The sequence below is a fragment of the Anguilla rostrata genome, chromosome 11 (genome assembly GCF_018555375.3).
Source record: "Anguilla rostrata isolate EN2019 chromosome 11, ASM1855537v3, whole genome shotgun sequence".
In the NCBI taxonomy this organism is placed as follows: domain Eukaryota; kingdom Metazoa; phylum Chordata; class Actinopteri; order Anguilliformes; family Anguillidae; genus Anguilla; species Anguilla rostrata.
Window position 1 is genome coordinate 17,286,123 of NC_057943.1, and position 27,069 is coordinate 17,313,191.

Below are 27,069 nucleotides of genomic sequence, written 5' to 3' on the forward strand. Positions count from 1 at the left end.
TTTATCCGACTAAGACATAGCCAGGCTATATATGGGCAAAACCTGAGCTCACTGGGGTACCAGGTTTAACACTCTATTTCTAGTTCTGCAATTTGTTATATAAAACAAATATGCACATAAGGAATCCTGCACACAAACAGTGAATTCTGTAAATTTTCAGAAACAGCCTGACATGGAAGGTGAAGAAAATGAGAGGTCTTATCTCATTGAAATGATTGGACTGTGCTAATTTATGGGGGTGGGGTTTGAGAGATCATTTTCTTTACCCAGTGAGAAGATATCCAATCTCTCAAGCTCCTCAATTTAGTGCCCAGTCCAATTAGCATTCATACTCCATGGTTAAAGTGAGGAAGCGAGCTATTACACATCTGACATAGGGAGCCTGGAGAGGACTGTGTTTTAAACTGTGTTTTAAAAGCGCAGTCACTAATTGAATCTTCCTTACAGTGAGAAGAATAGTAATATCTTGTGGGCTAGCCCGTTTAACCACCTACGTGTGGAAACAGGACGTGGCAATTAATGAATTCTCTGCTGTTCACTTTCTTCCATTGATTTTTAACATGCTGAGTGCCTGTTATGTCAGAAAAAAATGAGAAAATATAAAGTTTTGTTAGAAAACCTTTTCCTCCTTTTGCTCCTTTTTGAATATTGTTTGTTTTACTGTAAAGCGGATCTTATAAAATCTTTCCCGTTTTTCCACCCCTCAGCCAGTCTGGTCCAGTTCTGCTGTCACTCTCCTCTGAAATAAGAACTGCCCCTGATTGCCCTCACAGTGCTTTACCCCTAAGTGCAAGGCTGACACTTTGCAAGGGTCCTCTATGACAGAAAAAACTCCCATTAGATCCTCAGAAATGTAAAATTGCCTGGTAGAATAATTGGTCACACATTCTTAGTTTCAATTCATTCTTATATATTTAATAAATATATCTTAAGGAAAAAGCTGCCCATTTAATTAAATATAATTCTTGAGTGACCAAGATGTGGTTGGTAAAAAAAAAAAAACAGTAAACAAAATGTCTGACACGTAGGGCTGTGTTATAACTATTCCAATTAGTCCCCATGGTGAGAATGTTGAATTTAATATATTTTAAATGCATCTACACTCTACAGTGCACTTTAAAAAGGTTTTCCCATATGTTTGGTTCTATGTAGTTACCCAGGTGAATCTATGAACTATGGATTTACACTCAATACTATAATGTCAATTCATTGGTGATAATTTCATTGGGGTACATAGTGCCCAACTAAACCTCAAGTAGAGAAACACATCCCAAATCTATCTTTGGAAATACTCAGTTAACAAAAATATGAATCAAATCATATTATCAAAATGTAATTATTGTGTGTATGTGTGTGTGGGGCAGAGTAGGGGAGTGTACTGTATTGAGTTATGAACAGATTCTGTATGTCTTTGCTGACTGATTTTATCCATTATTTTACTCGTTATTTCACTTCGGCAGACAGCTTGCTACTTAGTGGAAAGTTATTTCTCTCTCATTACTGTCCTCTCTTGTTTTTCTCAGGGCACTCAGAGAGATGGAGAGGCAGGAGGTGTGACCTCACTCTCGCGTTGCTTATTATGCTGTTAGGAAGCGCTCTGGATTTCCATTATGTGTTCCCGCTTGCCTGTGCGGCTTTGTGTGCCTTCGCCTCTCTCATACTTATTACCATGTCCCACTCCACCATCCCCCTAAACGCACACTTACTCCACTGCCTGTTCTCTGCATCAGCTAAGCTCCAGAGCCACCAAACACTCTCCATCCCGGATCCTCCCAGCGCGCAGAGAGGTGAATCAGACGCAAGCGAAGGGGCAGCCCAGCCCATGCTCGACAGGGGACCTCAACTCACAGCTGATGAGCTGTCCTGCGCTATCGCTCTCTCTTTCTCTCTCTCTCTATCTTTAGCTTTTTCATGTCCTCCACACTCTTTTCTCTTCTTCCGCCCTCTTTTTTTATCCAAGCAAACAGAAGCCTGTCGTGACAACGGAGGGAAAATAAAATGTGAGGAGCCGCAGGCACCGACTAAATTGCACCGTTAGAAAACCGTACTGCTTGGGCACTCCAAAAATATTTACTCCAAAGGAGTACAAAACAATCTCTTTCTGTATCTTCAAAACGCAATAAGATATCAAAAAGCATTTGAGAACTTTTGATAAGCTTGGTCCAGTAATGATCCACTGAAAATTTGGTAGCAATCAAGCCTACGGTTTAGGAGGAGATGAGAGTGAATTTGTAGAGTGAGGATAGATGGATGTCTGTAGCAAGTTTCGTGTAAATCGGACTCACGGTGCAGGAGTTATGACTTTTCAAAGTTCAAAATTTTAACCTTTAATTATAGCGTCCCCATCAAGCCGACTGGGGTCATATTTCTTGGGCAGCACTTGCACACAACTTCCAATGGGCAGAATTTCATGTCTCTACCATTTACCATCTCACGGCAATTTGCGCAAACATTTCTGAAGAAGATTTATAATAAACCAGCACAAAAACAATACGGTTTTAGACCATTTGGGGCTTGAACCCCTAAAAATAAACAGATCTGTGAATAACATCAGTTTACTTCATCTGAAGAATACTTCTGTTTCTTGTCTAAAAGTTTTCGTACTATTCTGAAGCAGAACACTGACCAAACCCATTATTTCATACTGAAGACATACCACCCTCGTCATTTCCTCTCTTGTGATACTTTGATGATTTAAAAATGCTCTTTACCAGCACTTTCATAATTTCTTGGCAGATCCTGGAGAATGTCATCAACAAGGGGTGGACCACTGCAGTTAATCTTTTCTCAGCAGTGATGAAAATGCTTTTGCCAAGAAATCTAATTGAGAAGCAGTTTTGGTGTGGCATCTGGAAACTGCCAAAGCCCTCATAGATGATTGAATCATTACTGCCACTGTGGGTCAGTTCCAGATAACAGATGAATGCTGGAAGGCCTTGTGAGGCTCATCAGCTGGACAACGATGGAGTTTAAGCCAACCAGATCTGGTAGCCTGGTGTTGAAGTGAGGGAACCTGAAACAGATTTAGACCCAGCAGCACAGAGGCCATCCTTCACCTGTCACTCTAAATGTCAGCCAAATGCTCAGGGATGTTGTTCATCACAGAGGAGACCTAAATGATGCATGTTGTTTTAGCGAGATTTGCCACCCGATCCTGTTCTTGCCATTATTAATCCACAAAGTACCAATAATACCTACAACAAGACCCAGCCGACCAATGGTATAACTTCATAACTCGGCCAACCAATGGTGTAACTTCTTCACTCAGTCACTCAGTCACTCAGTCAGTCACAGACATTCGCATTTAACCAATGGACATATGTAATATAAAAATGCAGAAATATAAGATGCTCTATAGTGCTTATATAAGGCATTATATTCATTATTAGATATGTTTTATATAACTTATAGAAATGACTATTATGACTGTTCTTTTGCGGATGAAAAGCTACCAAAAAGCCAAAACATTTGGTAAAATCTTTTGGTAAGCATGTAGAAAATTTCCTATCAATTCCCATCTGGGTGACAACCAAATATAAAAAGTAAATTACAGGTGAGGTACAGGGATAGCATGGAACAACCGAGCATCATAAGTATATAGGGAGGCTGAGAAGTACTTACAGTAGATATGATTTTGCAGGAATTAGCAATCTGACTCCAACCTTGTCTGAAATCAGCTCAAAGTCATCAGCCCAAATGTATACTATTACTAAACTGTCAGTCCACAATACATGAATTCCCTTGCATTTATTTAATAGACAATCCAGAGCAACTTCCAGTGAAAGAGAATAATCAATACTGCAGCTTTATTTTCAGACCTAATATTGTTTACATCGCAAATATAACAGAGAAACAGGCCAGGGCAAGACAGCAATTCAAATGTGTCAGATTTCCTCTGCTTGTCAGATTATTTATGAATATCCAGAAGAGACAACTGTGACATCTTCTAAACCTCATAACAGAAATAGAAACTTCAGAAGTTTTCTATTGAGTAAGATATATGTGCCGTTCGTTTTTTCCCCTCAGTAGAAGTTATGGTTGATGGGTATGAGTCACTAGCTGTCAGTGGGCTGTTGGCATCGGCCTGAACGTTTTTATTCAGGCAGAGGGCGTAGCTAAAAGGGACATGCTGGGGAATGCAGGGGGGTCTGTTCACAGGAGGCAGGAGGCAGGAGTCAGAGTGCTGCCGAGCCCCAAGGGAACTCCAGGATGTGGATTTACTAGATTCTAAGATGGTTGTAATATATCCTTTATGGTTTCATTACATTGCTTCCATTACATCATAAACAACTGCACCCCAGAAAATGAGAACATTCATTCAATTACCAGCTTCAGAGCCTGGTGTGCTCTGTGACTTTCTGCTGATGGCTGGAGAGACTCATTCACTCCTCTCTCTGATTCCTGTACCCGGTCTTCCAGGGGAACCTGTGGAGCAACTGATTGACACTTTCCAATGGAGCTGTCAGACGTCTATGGCACCTGATGTTTCACATACATCAGTGAACTGAGTTCTGACAGTGTTCTGAGTGTGGAGTTAATGGGTATGCATAATTTACATATAACTGCTATTTGATATTCCCCCCTGCAGTTCCTCATTTGATGTCGAAATACTGCATCTTAAATTGCAAGTCTGTTTTTTCCCCATAACAAAGATACTGCACAGTACATGGCAAACAATGCATCTCTGCCCTTACATAATTTTAGCTTCTTCTTTGTGTCCCTGTTGCAGACATCTGAAACAAGCCTCAGTTCTCAAGCCTCAACCAAGCAAAACCATGACAGAAAACACAAAGAAAAGAACATTCAAGGAATGTGTATCTTTTGGAAAGCTTTTAAAATAGTGTTTTTATAACATGCATTTATGCTTGGTGGTTTAGTGTTATGTTCCCATTCATCTGAAGTTGGTTGCTGTCACAGTGTTTTGAGGCCACAGTATTGTGCTTTGGGTCCGGTAAAGGAATGTCCCCAGTCAAATATGTCCTTATTCTTTATATTGGATTAACAGGGAAAGAAAACAGGGAACACCTGCACCAAACTCACATTATATGCAGGGTGAATTGGTCCAAGGTGATTTGAAAGCCAACAGTTTTTGTACATTATTAATGTAAGGGGATAGATATTTACTAAGAAAATTTAAGTTTAATAGTCAGTAGACCACAGGGGAATAACACCTGAAAAGCTGAGTTCATAGGACTGTCTCTATATTTTTACACCTCTCGGCAGTGTTCATAACTCTGCTGGCCATTAGCATTGCATTTTAACAATTAAAACACATAAATGCTATATACATTTGACAGCACTATTCACAGTTGTGAAAAAGATCACTTAAAATCTGACCCCCCGATGAATGGGTGTGGCCTTGTGATTCTTTACTTCAGTCCCATCGCAATGGCATCCTCGATGTGGGGGGGGGGGGGGTGGCTTGGTTTTGAGTCACCATGTTGAATTCCTGTCAGCACCACAATAACAGAAGAGGCAGAGTATCGCCCCCACGCATTGCTGAAATGATAATTGCAATAATTGCCCCCCTCCGCTATGCATTGCTCACACGTTGGAAAGGAGTAATTAGTCTGTGTTTAGTGAAACACAGGGAGAAGGGGGCCCATACTGTGGGGGCTGACACTCCTTGTCCTCTCCTTCGGAGTCCAGTAAGCCTGCCACAGAGAGTAGCATAGCTGGCAAAATAACTTGCTAGTGTTTCACACAGTGCACCTTGGGTGTGAATTATTTTTGTAGGTATTATTGGGTGTAAGTGATCTGTGACATATGTATAAAATAACTATCATTTTAGTATGTCTTTTCTTAAACAAAAAGAAAATAAAAATCCTAGCACATCAAATTAGTTTTTTTTCTTTTCAGACACCGTTTGGGGGAAGGGAAATCCCAGCTTAGTTATTTTTTTCTCTTTTTCATAAAACTGAAACTGTAATCTGACCTCCGACTACTAAAAATGACTCAACCAACTCTTCAGAACTACACTCTAAGCTATTGTAAAAATTGACTTTTTATTGGAATTTATTTTCTGTCATGATGAAATTCGTTTAACGCTTGAAAAAGGACCATTCAGCTCCAGACAGTTAAAAGGGTAACTGCCATTTTAGCAAAATACCAAAACTTTGGGGCATTTAATCACTCAAAGAGCTTACCACTCTTGATGGCCCTCGATTTGAAGCCAGTGTACTGTTGATATGAGAAGGCGCGCCAATCACATTGGCAGATGATGCACACCACACACACTTATTGAGCCTTAATATACTTTCCATTCAAAACACTGGAGCTGATCAGAAAACCATTATCTCACGCGATGCGGAGCGCCTCTCGACAGCCAGGGCAATGGCTTTCCCTGACGCCAGCTGAAATTACATTTGAAATTGATTTCTGTTTTTTAATCAGTATATTGGGATATAGCAGGTGCTGGGCCCTGGCCAGCAAGCTCTGGGGAGGAGCATAGTCTCTGTGAGAGAAGTAACAATAGCACGCGGTCTCCACCACAAACACAAACATGGGCAGTCTTCAAAGACGCACATTAAACAGAGAGCAGTGTAATGATAAATGGTTTCAACAGAGATGCATTATTCTTGTGGATTGTTTGATGGCTCGTGCTGTTCCAAATGCATTCTTAAAGTCTCCCAATGTTAAGAATGATTGACCTGAAGCGAACGTCAGATAATTTGTGATGGTACATATTTACTTGAGGTATTTACTGTTGCATATTTACTTGAGGTACAAACATGATTTTCCATAAGCGGATTCATCATTTTGAGCATATATGTTCATGTACATTTTCAATACAATATTTTTCAGTTACTTAAAAAAACATTACCAGACTTTCAATGTTTAAAGCGATCTTTTATCAACAGGACTGGATTCAATCAATATTTATCTCAAACTTTAGTTTTTTTCTCACAAATAGTTTTTAAAATTAATTAGATTTTTACCAGGCTCTGTTTTCTTTATTAAAAAGTAAGGAGCAATTAATTTTTAGTCAAAGTTGAATACAAATGATGATCGAATCGGGGCAGTATTTGCAATGGGTGTGTGTTGTTCTACATACCAGCTGAAGACTACTCTAAGAGTCAGTACAGTACAGCAAGCACAATGGCTTGAATCTACACTAATTGTTTGATTGTGATAAAGCAGCTGTCAGATGCAGCTCCATCTGTCCTGTTTTTTCCTCTTTCTTTTCTCTCCACACCAATAACTTGTGCTCATTCTTTGCGCTTGTATTCATGAAATGCTACACTGGATCAATCCAGACTGTGAACACAAGCTCCTGTAATCAAATTTGCTGTCTTCAAGGGATTGTTTCCACTTCCTCCAAATCACTGCCATTCATCCATCGGAGCAAAGGTGGACAATCTGTGCATGTGTAAGCATCGTAAAATATAAAAACTTCTCCATTGATTAAGCTTTGTGTACATATGTAAATAAGCAGATGGCCAATAGTTCTCACAAGGTACTAAGTAATTTCTTTAAACAACAGTAAGTATTCAGGAAGGATCACTGGATCCTTCCTGGTTATTATTCATGACCTTCCTTTAAACATTACTGAACAGCATCAGGGAAAATATATGCAGGGACAGATGTTCTCTGGAAGGATCAGAGGACTCCTCATATAAGCACTAATCTGCTCCATTCTCATGAACAATGCTCAGGTCAAAACAAGCAGTAAGCTGTTGATAATGAGAAAAGGAAGGCAGTAGCTTTGTTAGGCATTAACGGATGTTCTTTTTTTTTGCTTTGAAGACAATTAAGTGATGGTTTGAGACCCGACTAATAATTTCAGTGGTGCACTGTGATTAAAAAGATATTACTGGGGGCAAGAATATTAAATATGTCATAAGTTAAGGTCTCTGAAATCATTGACGAGATGAATGGGACAAAATATATGCTTTTTATTTTCAATATATTTTGTTCAATAACAAGCGATACAATTTGAAAAAACTTTTAATTAAATGATGACTTTGTAAATATGGTTCTATCCCTAAGAATGTATGTGGAACTGTCACCACAGAAGCAATACATCTCCATTAGTCTTAGTTAATTTTGTTAAAACTAAAAAATGGTAAACTAGAAACATTGTCCATTAACCTTTTCATTTCTGACCTTCAAGCGTTTTGTTAAAATGATCATAAAACTTAATCTAGGTTGTATGTTTTCATTTTGCGCCTTAAAATGGGATAGAAAGCTGTCATTCTTGATCTTTTGACACTGATTTGATATTTTACCCAGGGAATATATGTTTCTGAGGGGTAAGAGAAACTGGTGTACAGAACAATGGACATGAGAGATTAGCACATTGTTTTCACTGTTCTTTTCTGGGCAAGAACAATGGTTTCATCACCCATGTATGTGACCTCATTACATATCATTGTTCCTGGGGCCCATTCAGATAGAAGGCCAGAGTATTCACAAATAACAATGGAGGGCCTGCTCTTTTAAGATTGACAGGTGCCCCTGATGTAGAGAATGGATTTGGAATATTCCAAAAGGGAGAGACTCCAGGGATACCCTGTCTTCCCTGAAAGAAACATAATTGATCCCTTTAGCAAATGCTCAGAAGCACAGGGGCAAGCTGAGAGCCCCTCGTGTGGGTGTTTAACTATTAACACTGCCATAGGCAATGGCTCGGTAATGGAAAAGCCCTAAGGAAGATACCTAATCACAGCAACATTTTCAAACCAAAACACAAACACAGAAATTTCTCTAATGTATGTTGTAAAAATGACTGTCTGAAAAGAATATTTTTTGATTCTGCTCTAGATAACTGTAATCTGTAATTACAATTATAATAATTGTAGATAAGCACATTTTCATCTAGCACAGTTTCCATCTTCTACTGGAAGACTTTTCTTAAGTTTATCAAAATCTCAACAAAAAATATAATTTGAAGATATTTTACAATATAAAACAAAAAAAAAAAGATTTTTCATGTCAACAAATGAGAAAAATTGAAATGTATTTTGAAACATGCTCAACTCAAAACTGTTCCCTAATGATTGCAAGCTGAATCGCACAAGATAATAATAGAACACAAACAGACAGCACTCTCTAGAATGCTCAAAAACTGTAATAATTTATTCAATAGATGTATGAAGCATGAATGAGCACAAACATTAAGGCAGCTGCCTTCCTCAGCGTGCTAAATGTTCACAAAATTGTATCATACTTCATACATCCCTGGAATAAATGATTACAGTTTTTTAGTATTCTAGAGTGTGCTGTCCATTTGTGTTCTATCTAGGAAATAGAGCCAGAAGGTGTCCACCTATTACCACCTATATACCATTGCTAATATTTTATCTGTTGCTAGCAATGTAAATAAGTGGTGGAGAGATCCTATGATTTCTATGTGAAAAGTTAAGACATGGTGTTCTTATCACGATCATATTATCATTGGTTCACAGTGAGTTTGGCTAAAGCTTGTCTTGCAAAAAAAAAAAAAAGATTTTGCTAATGCTGTATTGAAAGTAACTGGTGTCATTTAAAGATTTAAATGGATGTGTTTGATCTTCCGGCATTTTGTCGGTAGATTGCAGGTAAACATAGCTCACATCCCTGAAGAGAAGTACATTGAATAGATATGATCTGATTTATGGTAAACTGAGGAATTTATGCATGTTTACTTCATTCTGTCCCATATGTTTTGATCACAACGAGTAGCATATTCTCATGCGTTCGACTATCACTTGTGTAAAACATATCAAGGTACAAGGTACACAAATTTTGGTTGCGTTCTTGAGGTCAGGTTCCTCAATCCAGGCAGCAAACATTTCCTGGTGAGAATCAGATTTCAAGGCTGTGCATTCTGTGTGAACCCCCTGATAGCACAGCAGTAGTTATCGACTAAAAGACCAGCAGCAAGCCTCTTCATAACCAACCATTCGCACTTCAACACACATTGTCCTAATCACAGTTGTGCTAACTTCTCTGTCTGAAGTACTGCTTGAGTGAGCAAACACATCGACTGCCAAGTTTGCCTTTCAACCGCAGCAAATAAGGTTACTCCAAAGGCAAAACTAGGGCAAGGCCCAAGCAAGGCTGGCCTTCACATTGTTTAAAATCTAAAAGGCGTCAAATTCTATCATAAAGCAAAAGGCTTAGATTCACATTATTTACTGAACTAAGGTATATAAAAGCCTGTTAGGTATCTGTTTTCTCAACCAAAAAACTATTAGTGCTCTATTTGTCTGAGCGCTTTATTTTTATGTGTTAATGTGCAGATCTGGTCAAGGCCAAGCATCCCATGTGTATAGAAATATATTTAGCAATTGAAATGTAATTAAAAATGCATACAAATGATATTTCTTGGCACACTATGACATACTGAGGTAAGAGCAGCAATGGCCAGATTTACATAAGCAATACCATATTTCTGCACACACTTTGAGGTGGAACATCATAATGTAATAATCCCCAGATTTGTTCAGGACGTACACAAGAAGAATGCAATTTTCCTGTAATGTTGATATTCCTAGACTAAACTACACCACCACGAATACTGTAGACATGCATACATAAATGATCTTGTTACAGGTATACTAATTTAAATCAAGGAAAATCTGACAACTTTAATTGAAAAAAAGATAGAAAGGAGGAACATAAAGCTTTGGGGACCTAAAAGCTGAGAGCGGTCGCAGTAAAGCCTTTTAAATATAAGAAGAATACGATGGAGCTTCTGGAAATTAAGTAATGTTCTTGATCACAATATTGTGAGACTAGATACCAGGCTGATACTTATCCAGACTGCAATCACATTTATAAGCAGTGGAAGAACAAGTGATCCACACAAGCTAAGGCTGTAAAGACTGTACACTTCACAGTTTAGCGCTGATGATGTTGTCAACCAATAAATCAACAGACAGAAGTAACTAGTTGTGTAGCTAGCAAACTGGCCATGTGTTGTTACTTGTGGCTGAAAAAGTGGGTCTGCAGATATTGACAGAGCCTGCACAATGTGAAGCAAATACGTAATGGAGCAACACCTGAATTATTTGTCATCCACCTTCATTAGAAGTCCCAAGGTTCAACAATGCAGGACGGGTGCTTGCCATGTGTACTGAGAGCAACCGTCACCTTTCAGGTTGGACTCTGTCTGGGGATTGAACCTGAGCTTCAGGGGAACCAATCAGAGGAGAACACAGCAGGCCATCACAGTAAAGATCCCATGGGCAGGTTTAGCCTTACACTCCATGGCCAGCATTGCTGGCTGAATGACAGACTTGTGGCTCCTGGAAGCACTTGTTCCCAGGCAACAGAATCATCCTGCTGTGATACAGCATTAGTTTAACCATGGCTGCCCTCCCCCATCTCCACCCCCTAGTCTTTGACAGTCTAGCAGGGCCCTGTCTAGGACAGGTATCTCAGGGGACTCCCTCTGATGATGGTTTATGAGCACAGGGGGCACATTACAGAGCTGACAATCATCTCAAGATTACTGTAAATATTGATGTTAATGCTGCCAGATACTGCTATTGATGCATTACTTCATGACTTCCTTTGATTGGTGACTTAGGTTTATTTTTCACCTTTTTAACATCTTCACTTCCACAGGATCACCCACCCTCTCTGAATATTCTCAAATATCAAACTCACTGACCCTACGCATTCAAAACATTCACCTAGTCTGAACAAGCCTAGCTGTGATTTTAGAGCATTCCAGCAAAAACAATAAGACTGTTGCTTCTCTGGGTATTAGTGATTTAATTCAATAAAGTTATGTGTCTTGTAATTCTAAATTTTTATAGCCAAGTACATCCCAGACATTGCGTAGTCATTTTAAAATATTTTTTGCAGAGAATAGTAATATTGTTGAAGACTTCCTCACAGACCCGGCGTGAATCATTGTACTCTACATGTAGGTCTGTTTCGGAGCTGTTTATAGTGAGACGTGGGGAAGCATCAATCGAGAAAATTTCATTTGAAGAAAAATGGTTGACTCCCAGGTAATTGGAAAATAATGAGTAAAGCTTATGAATCATTCCAGGACTGTCACACCAGCAGACTCATTGCATTTAAAGCAGACTGATGCACAAATCTTCTCTATCTGCACAAAATGAATTAGAAAAAAATGAGGCAAATCTCCACATACAATAGATTCTTATGCATGAGTTTCAAAATTAACTCTATGGGCCAACCGAGCGAATGCTGTAAAATTCACCCAGAGAAACTGAATAAGATCTGTGTTTAAACTTTTATTTAACTCTCTTTTATACTTTATTGAAGTAGGTAGCTCAGCAACATTAAAATCAGACAACTAACAAGACGGTTGACATGACATTAGGTGCAGTGAGATGCACAGCACCAACTACAGGCATAATTTTCATCAGTGCTAAAACAAACATATGCAAATGAGTATACTTGTAGACTAGAAAATAATGAAAAATGATACGCAGAGCAAGCTTTGTGGATGCTCAGAAAAGTCTGGTGTAAGAGGAGGAGAACAGGAATTTTCAGTAGCAGGAGAGTGTTTCTGCAGATGCGTGTATTAGTGAAAATTATATCCTCTCCTCAAATAGACATTAGCTCTCACCTGTAGTATTGTGCAGTCTGCAGGGGTAAAGTTGTCAACGGATCATTTGTAAGTGAACTGAGGATGTGCATGCATTTTACCTTCAATTCTCCCAGTATGCAAGTGTGAGTGGCAGAGCAGTAACCTGAGAGGGGCAATTGGGAATTAAACATTTTGAAGACAATTAAGCCAAAGGACAACAAGGTACAAAAGAAAAAAGTAATCCATTTTCAAGGGTCGACCAAACAAGGGACCTGCACTGTGAATCTGTCAATAGTGAAATGGATACAAGGGCTCAATAAAGAATGCACCTCACTGACAATAATACTCATCTCACAGATAAAAGGGCAACTGAGGAGGAAGCGGGTTTTGGATAATGTTTAGTGTTTCACTTGGTAAATGGTAAATGGTAAATGGACTGCATTTATATAGCGCTTTTATCCAAAGCGCTTTACAATTGATGCCTCTCATTCGCCAGAGCAGTTAGGGGTTAGGTGCCTTGCTCAAGGACACTTCGACATGCCCAGGGCGGGGTTTGAACCGGCAACCCTCCGACTGCCAGACAATCGGTCTTACCCCCTGAGCTATGTCGCTTGATCAGTCCTGTGAATTTCAGGCACCAGCAAGGCTGCATTTTACATGAATGTTTTTTTTTTCCACAGATAGCATACTATTATTCAAGAAGACAACCAGGGCTTCAGTTGATAGATCTCCATCTGCTATATTCATACTCCCCTCAAAAATGTACAGAGAAAAAACAAAAGAAATATACAAATTCCTTATCCTTCATTGTTTTGTGGGCCTGCAAATAAAGTGTTTATTATACTGCAGACTTCAGGTTCTATCACAGGAGCAGAAGCAGCACATTGCTCCCTCTGCAACTTTATTGATTTCCTTCCTTCACAGACAACATCCTCCCTGGGACTTTCAGTAGCCTGCAGATTGATTGCTCTTGGTTCCAGCTCACAGTCTTGGGTCTGACAGCACAGCAAGAGCCTTTCAGGTAATTCCGGGCTCTCAGAGAAAAGCAGATGCAAATAGTCATAAACATGTTCGGGTTTGTAAAACTGTGTGCAAGTGTCTTCCTGTGCACTAAAGATGAAAGCAAGAGGTGAACATAAAAGGACTCCTGATCTGAAGATAATCTCAAAAAGACATAAAAATGGGAAAAGGTAACAGTCAGTTATTGTATGCACATGCATGGATAAGACCACTGTCTACTGATTCCCTGTTCATACAGCTGAACACTGAATAATTCAAAGAATTCAAATCCACACTCATTCCCGCAAAGAATCAACCTTTGGGTCAAAAAACAAGCCTTCATTTGACATCACATTGCCAGTCTAGAGATATATTTTGGCTCAAATGTATTCAATAGATAATGGAAAAATAAGAGCAAAAATAAGAGCATACACGAAAAATATTATATCTGTTATTCAAAAGGTTGTTAGCACAATTGCTATATCCAATAAACCATTTAGAAATAACCATAAAATAAAATTTGAATTTATATTCCTTATTTAAACCTGACAATTGCTGTGAATCTTAATAGCAACATTTATATTTTGAGAATCTCAATGATAAGGCTTACTTAGCCAGTTATTGATATGCAAGCTGTCTGTAAAGGTTCAGTGGGCACATCATTCATTTTATTGCAGAGTTATGATTTGATGTGTATGAGCTCCGGAGATGCCATATACAAATGTTAACTCTAAATTACAAAGTATGCATTTAACTTGCTTATCTCCTGTTTTCCTACTTACTTTCACTCTGGGCAAAGCAGGTTGTAAGGGCCATAAAATCGAAAGTAATGCAAGCATTGCTTCGCCAAGTATTTTCTTCACACCAATCAAATGTGCTGTTCTTTGCATCCCAACTCATTACCTCCCTTCAATAAATTAGACTGCTCTCAACCCATTTCTGTATTTATACATCGGAAGCTGAAACAACTTGCATTAAAAGGGCAGCCGGTATAAGCCCTTCTCTGATTCTCATTAACATTCATTAACAACTCCAGCCCTTAAATAAAATCTGACCTCACTGCAGTTTGCTTGAAGAGGCAGTTCCAGGACCAGAGTTTCCTACACTTTTGAGACAGATGAACTCAGATGGGGGCATCACCCACCAGACCCACTGCCTTAGCCCTGACCCCAACTTCAACATGTCAGACACACCACACAGCTACAGACATGGCCTCTCACCCCATCAACACCCTGTCAACAAAGGGAGCTGGAACTGTCATTCTGTATTTCATTCACTTGTTTATTTTACCCTCCCCTCAGAAAAAAGATAACACCTTTTTACCCTGCTTTTCATCAAAATCTCCTTTCATTTCCTTTTTTCACTGTTATTTTATACTTTTGTTTTTTAAATACCACTGGATTTTACTGAATTTTCTTCATGTTTGAGTATTAAGTGAAAACTCTCAGGCTTCCAAACTTGTAGCTGTGAAATGAAACTCCAGTCACTTAACAACACATATCAACAAATGGAGGAAAATGTTACTCCATCTGATTTTTCAAATGTAATGCTAGTATTCTTTAATGGGAAGATTCAATACAACCGATTAACTTTGATGCAGGGTATTCAATAACAGTCTGAGGGAATAAAATGTCTCCCTGCAGAACAGTTTATTGATTCTTCTAGCACAGCATCTTTTCTACCTCATCAGCTCTGAATCATTCTAAAGATGGTTTGGCCAACTTCATTATTACACCAGGTAAGTCTAAAAGATAGCATGCATCAGACTTTCTGTCTAGCATAGTAAAAGGCTGGGGGTGTTTCTTCAAATCTAAGCTCTTGGCAATAAAACTGCAAAGAAACAAAAATAATAATAATAAAATGGAAAAAATAAAACATAATTAAGAGATCATTGTGCTAAGAATTGTCGTCCTCCACATTCCATTTTGAATTATTAATAGTGATTTGAAGCATGGTGTCGCCTGTACATACAGTGTAGTACAATATGCAGATACCTCCCCATTCTCCTTTTTGGCTGAATTATTTCCTCTGCAAGACCAGTACAGGTATCCAGGATGTTCCAGCTAAGTCATGAACAGTAGCTATGCTCAGTAACTTAGGGCATCTGAATTAATTCAGAAAAATATTGACTGTTTATATTCTGAGCTAATTTATCTCAGCAGTGCAGATTCATCCTCCCTGGGACATTTTCAGATGCCTTGAGCAGAGGTCAGGTGGAAGGCTGCGTGCGCGTGTGTGTGTGTGTGCATGCTTATGCCTGTCCATTGTTGCCGAAGATGACGTCACTAACATGGCTTTGATTGTGCATTGAAGAGGCTGCCACCAATGTGGGTGGAGCCATTGCAGATGGCTATGAAGACCATTTTTTGGTCCACATGTCTTGCCACAATTGGGGCATGTGAATGTTGAGTCAGGGGATGGACGTGGTCGTGGTAACGTAGCGCGTGTCTGTACTAATGTAGCGCAGCTCTGTGGTAGGTGCATTGGATTTCCTGTTATTTGATCCCCACATCGCATGCTCCAAGACTGCTGCTTGGCAGCGATACTTTCAAGGTCTCAAGGTTTTATGTCACATGTATTTAGGATCCCCTTGAGGTGGTTCCTATAGTGGCATTATAGATCTGTCAGTGGATGGCCTGATGAGCTAAAAGACTGGGGGGCATGCGCATAACAAGCCCTACCCACCGCAGCTGACATCTGACAAGCACTGTCTCTATGCTGCTGGCATTATAGCATTAGTGTATAGTCAGTATTGGGGATTCTGTCTCTCCATGTGACATTAAAATATGCTGTAGGCAGGTGTTGTTGAAGGCCTTGAGTCACTTAATGAGTCTTCAATAGGGAGTCCAGGCATTGGCACCATACAATACAGTCAAAACACAGACTGCCTGTAATAGAAGTGCAGAGGTTTTTCTTGTCGAAGACCCAAGAGTAAAACTGATCAAAAGTAGAAGAGGCCAGGTTGATGTGTGCCTGGAAGATCAATGATACAGGTGGGAGTCCAGATGCTTTCGAGGTAGCGGAAGTGTTGAACAACTTTTAGCTGTGTGACACGGATGTAAAATTCGGAAGGTGTTGGGGTGGGCTCTGCATCTGCTTAATTCATCAATTATTTATATACATTATATACATATAAGTATAAAATATTAAATAGGACAGCACCATTACTGTCTGCTTGATAAGGTTACTGCAAAACAGTCCTTTAAATTAGCACACAAACCTGAGGACTAATTGCTATGATTTTCTTTAGCTTGGCGGATCTGTTCTTTCGCTTTAGCCTTGTTCTTTGTTGAAAAAAAAGAGCTGTATTTCTTTTAATTATACCCTGGTGTCTGCACCCACTAACAACTCTCACTTCCACTGGCAAAGTGCGCCTTAGAGTTGAATCCAAGATGCAAAAAATTAAATCCTCTGAAGCAGTATTTATACTCCCACTTTGTATTCAGGGAGCAGTTACAATGCAGTGTCATTCCCTCAGCACCCGTCTTTCCTTATCAATTTTAAGAGAAAGAAAATTCAAAGGAAATACTCCCAGCACTCTCTGGATTACTGTGAGGAGGATTTAATGGAAATCACAACTGTAAATGCCACTGCAATAAAGAGTGAACCCTTATAGTTTGAAACATGGATGAGATGACTAACTAGACAGCAGTAGATATATGTAGAGATAGGATATAGGGAGTGTGTATCCACTACTATAAATATATATAACTACTACAGAATAGTTCACAAACATTTGCACAGGACATTAGGCAAATCCTTGTTCTGATATTCCTGGGCTGTTGACTTCTCCACTCCAACCGATTCTGCAGGGCAGATCAAATTAATAACAGGCTCAAAATCTGGAAAAAGCAGAAGAGAAAATTTAAGGATTGTGAGGAGGGGAATGCAAGCTGCCATAGAGGTGTGAGTCTGGTGAATTGAATTTGAGTTATGGCCATGTTACAACTGTGTGGCTTGCGTGATGAATGCCTGCTACAATGAAGAGTCAGGCTTGAAGCACGGCGTGTGTGCGTGCTGTGATAGAGATTTCAAGCAGTGAACTTGCAGCTGAAGCAGTGAAGAGAAATGTAAGAAACGTTGCATTTTCTCTAGGGTATTAATCAAAAGGTTGGAGTAAGGACACTAACAAAAAGTTATCACTTGTGGCAAAAAATGGCTAATTTGCACTGCAATTTGTACTAGCAGCTTTTTCTTGGATGGGGGAAAAAGCAAACAATCAGGTGGGGTAGCCTTCATACCAGCATATAGATACAGCTTCTCTAATACAATTATAGCACTCAGTCGTGAATTAAATATCATGCTCATTAGACTCTTTGTTTGTTATTTTATTTATTTCATTTTATTCCCATGATAAAATGTGTGCATGTATATATATATATATATATATATATATATATATATATAAACATACTGTATGTATGTATATATGTATATATATATAATTTGCTGGTTAATAAAGCTATTTAATTTCCTGGTTAGTATTGAAAAAGTGATATTTATGAAAAGAAAATTAACAAACGGAAACTTTTTTCTCAGCAATGAAAGCGTGCTTAATTGGTCCCAGAGTGTAGCTTCTTGGTGTGCCTTAATTATGGTTTCTGAAATTCCAGCCCTTTATAACAGGCTGCTGATAGCCTGTCTCCTGCAGGTCAAGGCTCTGCATGTTTTAAGTGCATTCTTGCTACTACTCTTTCTCATCTCCTCCAAAAGCATATTCTTTTTCAGAGGGCAAACCAGGACCAATGCCATTTACACCGATAATTATATAAACTTTACCTTATCGTTAAAAACGGAAAGCGTTCATCATATATTATGCATGGCAGCATAGATAACCAGCACAAAGCGCAGACATTGTAAAAGGGAGAGTTCAAACCACGATACAGCCAACTGTCATGGACATGCAGAGGGGACAGAGAGCACATTTTCCATTATGGGAAAAGAATAAGAAGAAATGACAAAATAAGGACGAGGACAAGTGTTATGTACGTATGAAAGATCTCATGGAAAATGTAGGAAAAGGGACCCATGGGAAAGATGAGGGGCTGTGTGCATGTTTACTGTATGTGTGTGTCTTGTTAAGAGTAGTGTGTGAGGAAGAAAAATGTGATGCGTGAGAGAGTGTATTGCAGAAGCCATAATATCCAAGCGCATCCATAGAATCTGTCTTCCCGCTGAATGATTTGCATGCATGAATATTTATACGATATTCCTCACTGATGTCCTGGAGTCATTCCTCTCTGAAGCCCTAGCTCACTTAATGTGTGTGTGGAGATGAGAACTTGCACAACAGAACTGGTGCACACATCATATTTTTGCTACAGTACGTTTTGATCCACTATAACAACCATATCACACTGCTGTGTGCTAGTTTGCTGAACTGTGTTTGAAGAGGATGAGGAGGCACAGTGCTAGTAAACCACAACTAAATGAAGAAATACTATTACATTTTTAATTTAACAATAGACATAAACCAACATTGCAATAGTCATGTAGTGGAATTCCTCAAAATATTTCTACATATCAAAATTTCTCAAAATGTGTTTACTTAGGTTAGCAGGAGAGCAAAAAAATAATTAAACCACAGTTAGACTTCTATTTTTGGAAAATGTGTTTATTTATGTATGCTTAATGATTTTTCTGTGGTATATAAATAGATAACTTATTTAATTTATGGTCTGACGTTATCAAAACATTCATATGAACTGAAATGTCAAAGTTAATATCAGTCAGAGCCTTAATAGATATTTTTTACCTCTCACTGAGAAATCTAATCAATTATATATTTGGCAGGCATGACCTTACTCATTTGTCCTGTAATTTTACTCCATGAATGACTTCCATAGTATACTGAATCATTTTTTTCAAATTGAGTGGTCTGTTCATTTATATTTCATGTTACGATTACATATAGTTTCTCTCCATACTCACAGATAAATGAACAGGAAAAATGAGAAAAGGTTTCAGACTCTGTGGTACCTTCAGCATTGTAATGTTACTAAATCTTTCACCAGTTTCAGCCATGTGCCTTAGCAGCAACTGTGAGGAAATGTCAGTATTCATTAGACGTGAATGTTTGTTGAGCAGTTATGGCATTTTTCAACTCTACGCATAGACAGGGGGTGACCACACATGGAACAGAGTGCTTGGGGTAGCTAGTCGCTGAATTTAAATCAAACCCTGGAAGGGGAGATCGTGTGGTGTGGTCCGTAGGGCAGCCGACTTTCAACTCATAGACCCCCATGCAGCCAGAGGTGTGATCTCCTGTCACAGAACTCTGTACTCTGATCCCATTGCAATCTATAGCTCTGCTTTTCCCTCTTTATTTAAAAAAAATTAAAAATAAGGAAGACTGATCTCCTTTAAAATATATATATTTTAAAAACACTGTAAGAAACAAATCTGGAAACATGCGTATATACATGATTTTATATTTCCAATAACTTCGCAATGCTTTCATCAACTTTTAATGCTAATTTCAGTATGTTAAAATAAGGGCTATTTATAAACAATAGATATTGAGCTACCTCTAGTTGCACATTTTAAATTTTTATTTTTTGTAGAAGGATTTTGTTAATGTGGCATAAATAACCATTATAGTTTTGTAGTAGTAACAGTTATTCATTTTACGACATTGATCATAGGTGTGTTGTTATGGGTAATGGTGGCACCGTTGTTTCTGAAATTAATGGCAAAACAAGCATCTCCAACAAGAACCATTTCACTTGCTTTAGCATATTCAACTGGTTTGCGAGCTACAAGTTTAATGATGAAGTGAAACTGCACCAGGACCAGTTGAATGTGTACCCCACCATTCAAAAAACAGCAGAGATGCAAGTCACATAGTCGTGAATTAGTGAAATACACCACAGTGTGTCTTTTCCATTTGTACTTTCCACATTTTAATTTGTGAAAAGAATTTTTGGCAATAAACTGATTATGTAATAGTTTTATTGTCTTTCAAATCACGGAATTGATATTTTCTTCAGTAATTTCGTCAGTCTTATCTTATGTTAATTTATTAGACTTATCCTATAAGACTTCATATAGGTCTCATGTTTGGTTTTTTTTTTTTTAATCATGCATTGATGTTTATTTTAATGATGAAATCACTCTAATTCACTGACACCTGTTCTTGTGAGGTATGATTAAGATGAGGACATACTGTTATATGATTTACGTTCATTCCCCCAGCTGGGGTCTCTTACTTTAGAAGGAGCCAATAGCTTAACGGAGAAAAGAGAAGCAATGCGGGTCAAATGTACGTGCAACCCAACCTGCACTCCAGTTTGTAGGCAAGTTTCAGCATTTCAGTTAAAAACATGTCGTTTACGATACAGTCTAACAACTCAAAATAAGTGACTAAAATCAACATTGACAAATTGTCGTCACCGTTACTATTAACGACAAATGCAAAAATTGTGGAAGAATAAGAATGTTAAGGGTGAAGGGTTTTCTCTACTTTCAATACAGTCGCGCTCTTAACCTTAGACCTAGCTTACTTTGGTCAAAATCACTTGTTGCACCTAGAAACAGCACAGCGACATCTGCAGTATAGCGAAAAACGTGAACGCAGTTTGGCTTGCGAAAGCGTGACATCAATGAGACGGAGATGCCACCCAAATTACAACAGGGTTGTGGCATGACGGTGGTGCAGCGCAACTATAAATTAAGAGGCACTACATATCGGCATCTAACTTCACAACCGATCCGAACAGGTCAGCCATCGGAATCAAACAGAAAAACTTTAGCCTGCCTGCCGTCATTTCAAGAAGAAGTTCATTTTAAACCTAAGCTACATCCGTATTTCACCTAACGGAAAACAAAAGGGTAAGTTAGATAATCATTTTATTACTATTACAAGTTCTTGTCTCGGATTTCTTATCGTGATTACATTGCGTAGCCTATAACTATTTAACTAAGTATTAGACTTCAGAACTATCAGAGCATTATAACGATTAAGACAAACTCATAGTGAATCCACACAGGCATTATAATTATTTCAAGCTTAGCAACAATGTGCATTGCATTTGTGAGCAAAACTGAAAAATATCGTTCAGCATCACCTCGGTGTTGCGCGAGATTTTATTCGTAGGCTACTTTTTCTTGATTATCTTACAGTATGATATTACAGTGTGAGATTATAAAGTTTCTATCTTTTTTTAGCACCCATTTCGCCATGAAGCCCGCGTGCCTGGTCCTCCTTGCCTCTTTGACGGTTTGCAATCTCACCATGAATCTAGGACAAAACATCTCTGAAGAGGATAATGTGGAGAACCGAGCAACTTTGGATGAAATGCTTCAGAGAGCGGACAATCTATTACTCAGATCTATACTTAAAAAGATAGGGGAAGACGAAAGCACAAACGGTATGTTTTGTCCGACTATGGAAGTAAATTATTCCGGATAATGTATTTATAATTATTCTCCGTTGCCCCACAAAAGGTAGCTCCTATGAAGATTAATTCTAACATTATTTTATTATTTATAATATTTATTATATAAAGACTTCAAAGTGCATATTTATGTGGTTAATATTGTGTCATCTAAATATTTAAATAAACGCAAGTTTTACCGTTCTGAGGAAAGATACATTAGAAATTGTTTCTTTATCCCATTGGTCAATTTTAACATTCATTGAAAAATTCAAGGAACCTACACATTAGGCATCAGTCATTGAGCAGATTGTATCCTCGCTGCACAGAATAACAGCCAAGTAATCAATTATTTCACATTTTTAAAATGAAAAGTAATTTTTAGTTTAAAAAATAATAATAATTAACATGTTTCAATCCGAGCAGTCTACCTCAAAAAAGTCAATATGATTAAATTTAAAATAGAAATCAGCCATTTCAAAAGTGAAACCTGGCTGCATGACAGCAAATACCACGGCCTCGTGTTGGCATATATGAACTAGGCTATTGATTCAATATTAATTGGCCGACATAAAAAATAAAGTCTAAGTCAATGTTCAGCATTAGGCTATATGCCATTATACAATTTAAGCAGAAAATAGCGTATGCCTATGATTGTCTGGCATTTTATTAATTCATGTCAGTCTAATTTTATCAGTAATTTCAACGTATATAATACAGATAGGCAAGTAATTCTTTTTTTTCAATTACAGAACTGATCTCCTCTCAACAGGAGTGGATCGCTAAGAGGCAGCATCCGGGAAAGAGATACCAAGATGAAATAGAAAAGCGGCAACATCCTGGAAAACGTGGGGAGGACGAGGTCGAGGATTACGCCGATCTCCAGAAAAGGCAACATCCAGGGAAGCGAGAGGATGAGATGGACAATTACGTGGAGTTGCAAAGGCGGCAGCACCCGGGTAAGCGTTCACCGCTGGAACAGTTACCAGACAATTCTGGCACCCAGGCGGCGTACCTGGTAGAGCTTTCCAAAAGGCAGCATCCAGGTAAACGCTACCTGATGTACAAGAAACGTCAGCACCCGGGCAGACGTGAGCTCGGGGAGGAGATGGACTCAGGTGAGCTGCCGGATTTGGAGAAGCGTCAGCACCCCGGAAAACGCTTTGTGGATAACACGAGTCCCGATTTCGCCCCCAACGATCCATGTGGCCCCAGTGATCCAGGGAGCTGCAGCAAAGCAAGCTTGTTGCTGGAGTTGCTGGACAACGCAACCAAGAGCCGAGCCGAAGAGAAGAGACAACATCCAGGAAAAAGGTTCGCTTATGAAGAAGACTTGATGGAACGGGAGTAGAAAGGGGAGAGCGAATGTATAACTTTAATGTAAAGATCTGAATATATCATCTTAATAACTATAATAAAGATTATTTCACAATTATTTATTAATGTTTTATTGCCCTTTATTGCGGGCCACTTGAACTAGGTTAATTTCTATTGCAAACTGTTCTGACACTGATGGACAGATGTTCAGATGTAACATAAACACTGACATTAAGTGCAAATAAAGAAATCATTTAGATTGTAACCCGCATATCGGTAACCGACTCTGCGCGCTGTACAGTTACCGAATTAATTCTGCATCGATGAATATCCTGCCAAACATTCTCATGGCGGAAAGGTGCTATCATTTGTAGGCTATTTTGTTTGTTGATTGTGGCGTTTTAGCGAAAGGAACATGCCACGGATAACAGGATTAGCCTAAGCCCCGAAGAGGAAGAGAAAATTATGAATAACTGCATCGTAATCGCAAAAAACACTCGTTGTTTAACCTTGGCACTTACGGTTTTCGTTAAGTTACTTTAATCATCATCATCATCATCATCATCATCATTATTATTATTGTTATTATTATTCCATTTTTTTTTTTTTTTTTTGTGCGACATAGCTCAGGAGGTAAGAGCGCTTGTCTGGCAGTCAGAAGGTTGCTGGTTCGATCCCCTGCCCTGGGCGTGTCGAAGTGTCCCTGAGCAAGACACCTAACCCCTAATTGCTCCCAACGAGCTGATTGGTACCTTGCATGGCAGCCTTTCACCGTTGGTGTGTGAGTGTGTGTGTGAATGGGTGAATGAGAGGCATAAATTGTAAAGCGCTTTGGATAAAAGCGCTATATAAATGCAGTCCATTTGTACAGCGCCATTCTCAAACCTAAAGTCGTTTAACATAGCAAGGCAATGTAGATATAGCCTATATTTAAACAAAGAGGGGGAACACAACTGTAAACATAAAAATATTAGCATCCGAGTGAGGAAATTGAGGAACGAGGAAAATTTAGTACAATCACAAAGGTGTTGAAGGAGGGCATTTCAAAGTAGGCCTTGCCTATGTGGGATCGGTCTGTGGATAGTCTGCTTTTAGGTACCATAAACAGGCCAGTGCCAGAGGACCTATACTGGCAGTGTACAGAAAGAGTAATTCAGAGAGGTAGTAGGCAGCAAGACCGTGAATTAAGAGCTTTGAACGTGTTTTGAACGTGCGTTACGTTATTTCATCCCTAAAAATAATTATCCTCATACACAAATTTGGTGTTTAAATAATGCTCTCCCATGTCAATATCGGTAAAAATGACATCGATATACGTGTAGCTACTACTCAGTCATTGCGTTGTTGAATTGTAACGGCATCTGATCGATTTAAGATGTAGCACATAGTCTTAAGTTTTCATCGACCTTCTCCATTGATGTCTGCAATGCCCATCTTCGAGAAAGAAGTTCAGCCGACTATGAAATCTCTTTGTGCGTAATTGCACCGCTTTTTCAGTGAAGCTTCATTATCGCATGCGGCCTCGGTTAGACTAAAAAATGTATTAGATTTAGGCTATAATTACATGTGTATCTGAATCTTGTTATATTTTCACATCTGCTGAAAAAACTAATGAACAATACTCTCGGCACAGTCGGCAGTTTTTCAACACGAATATTGGTTACACGATTGTAATTATTTTGGGATAAAGTGCAATCTTGCTGAAGAAATGACGATAAGCTATTCGAATGATAGGCCTAAACAATAAAATTAACTTATACAAATGGATATATACGTTTTACAGGATATAAAACAACTGTTAATAATGTGACGTTTCCTATTTTGCCTTTCAACTGCCTAATTATGAATATGAAATTAAACAGGCTATACTGTGTGTACCTCAGAAGGAATTATCTAACAAGTGGCAATGATTTTTTTATTTATTTGTTTGTTTTACCCTTTGACCTTTTTCCAGTTCTTGGAAAGTATGCTGGTCTTCTGTGGGGGAATGAATAATAAATACCCCGGTAACTGACATTGCAATTTTATATATTTCCTTTTGCTTATTCAATTTTGCTGGCCAGTACCTTGCAGTACTGGTGACAGTTGTGCTTTCCACAGTCTTAATTGCTCATATACCACCAGTGGACTGTGAGCACATTATTTTGGTTAGAATGAACCAAATCAATTCTACCATTGAGCGAACACCCTAGCCTTAACACAAGAGCAAGACAAAGCCTCTCATGACAACCTACAACAAATGTCAAGTGAAAACTCACTTTTGCATCATGCAAAATGCATTTTGGCTTACCTAAAGCTGATCTCTGGAAATTTAACATGGCTTTACTAGTGCTACACAGAAGAATCATATCCTCAAATCCAGTTTCAACTTGAAGCACAACATTCTCAGTCTCTCTCTCCTACTTTGGCTATTAACATTTTGTTGTGCATTTATGAATGCTCTACATATAAGTAAGTTATGTATTAATGGCTACTATTGGTTGTAACCCCAAAGACTTAACACCAGGTCTATGTTACCTAACCCTTTTTGTATACACTTATGTAAAATTGCCCAGAAAAAGAGCATCTCATTATGCCTATGATATGTAATATAATAAGGTAGAAGTGAGTCATTCATTGTACTGTTCTTGTCATCCACTGCAGAAATGTTAGACATATTACACTGTATCAACTATTTGTCTGAAGAGGATACAACAAACCAAAACAACAGGACCTCTGTGTTATATTTTTTAAGTATATTTCACTTAACAGATAACCTTGCCTTTTTCTGAGACACTTTCCACTGAATATACCAGCACTGGATATATATATATATATATATATATATATATATATATATATATATATATATATATAACCATAAGCTTGAGGCATTGTGACTCATGTTTATAGGGCTATAAATCTGAGTTTTGAGAAATGCACTAGCTATTGATTTTGAGGTGTTTTATGAGAGACTGAAACAGGCATAGAGCTTTGGAGCCAAGAAATGAGAATGCTTTTCTCTGTGTAGTTCCCTGGGAGATAAACTGGATATACAGCTTTCTTGGGAGTAGTGCCGAGCTATAGCGTAGGATATCACACAGGTCTACTGCAGTTTTAGTTAAAAACTAAACAGGATGGGGAAGATTACTGTTCAAACAAGTTAACCTGTCATAACATTGAGGTAAACCGAAAAAGGTCGCTTGAATGTAACAAGTGAACATTGAATACCATAGGAGGCACAAAGTCAGGAAAGTATTATGATCGAATGCAACAGAGAGAAGACAGCGGTAGCAACACTCAGATATAAGCAACATGCTTGGTCGCACAGGATCTCCAGACTGTATTAAATGAGTGTAAGTACTAACCTAACCTTTTTAAATGAAAACATTTAGTCTTCAATTACAGGGAGTGCTGGAAAAAATGTCCCTGGGCTACTGTACCATATTTTCTAAAACCAGGGACTTTCATGACCTTAGATTAAAAATGAGAATCATGAAAAAGTTGGTACCGTAGCTTAAGGGGAAGAGCTTTCCCCATATCAGTTTTTTCCTCATGTCCAGAAGCTGATATCAGTGAACTCTGTTTTGGCAGTCAGTGTTCCTTGAGTTGAAACACTTTAACAGTTGTGCAGATACATCATCTATGTGTTTTTTCTGATATGAGCCACTATGTGAAGTGTACTTCTGGGTTGTCATTGATAACAAAGATTATAATCCTCTCCAACAAGTACACAGACTTCACATCCGGCAGAAGACAAAAGCCTTTAATTCTCAGTTTAAGCGTCTACGTATAGTTTTGCACCAAAGCTCAAATGATGGTATTATTCCCTTTAGTGTATTACTAAACTCTAACCAAGATTAACAAGACAACCCTCCTGCAAAATATCACTCCCACACATGTACA

The 27,069-nt window shown here is 38.5% G+C and overlaps 1 protein-coding gene across 1 annotated transcript; it reads left to right on the top strand.

Annotated features, from left to right (window-relative positions):
* Positions 1-21,161: 21,161 nt before the first annotated feature.
* On the top strand, positions 21,162-23,302 carry trh (thyrotropin-releasing hormone). The gene is made up of 3 exons (XM_064298367.1): positions 21,162-21,322; positions 21,659-21,861; positions 22,620-23,302. Exons 2-3 carry the CDS (start codon positions 21,672-21,674, stop codon positions 23,216-23,218), a joined length of 789 nt encoding a protein of 262 aa, XP_064154437.1. The 5' UTR covers positions 21,162-21,322; positions 21,659-21,671; the 3' UTR covers positions 23,219-23,302.
* The last annotated feature ends 3,767 nt before the right edge of the window (positions 23,303-27,069 follow it).

What these genes read in the sequence shown, in the direction of transcription:
- trh (XM_064298367.1), top strand. Translation starts at nt 21,672, where the DNA reads ATGAAGCCCGCGTGCCTGGTCCTCCTTGCCTCTTTGACGGTTTGCAAT. An exon ending in GGAAGACGAAAGCACAAACG is followed by an intron (nt 21,862 to 22,619) that starts GTATGTTTTGTC and finishes TTTCAATTACAG; the next exon opens with AACTGATCTCCTCTCAACAG.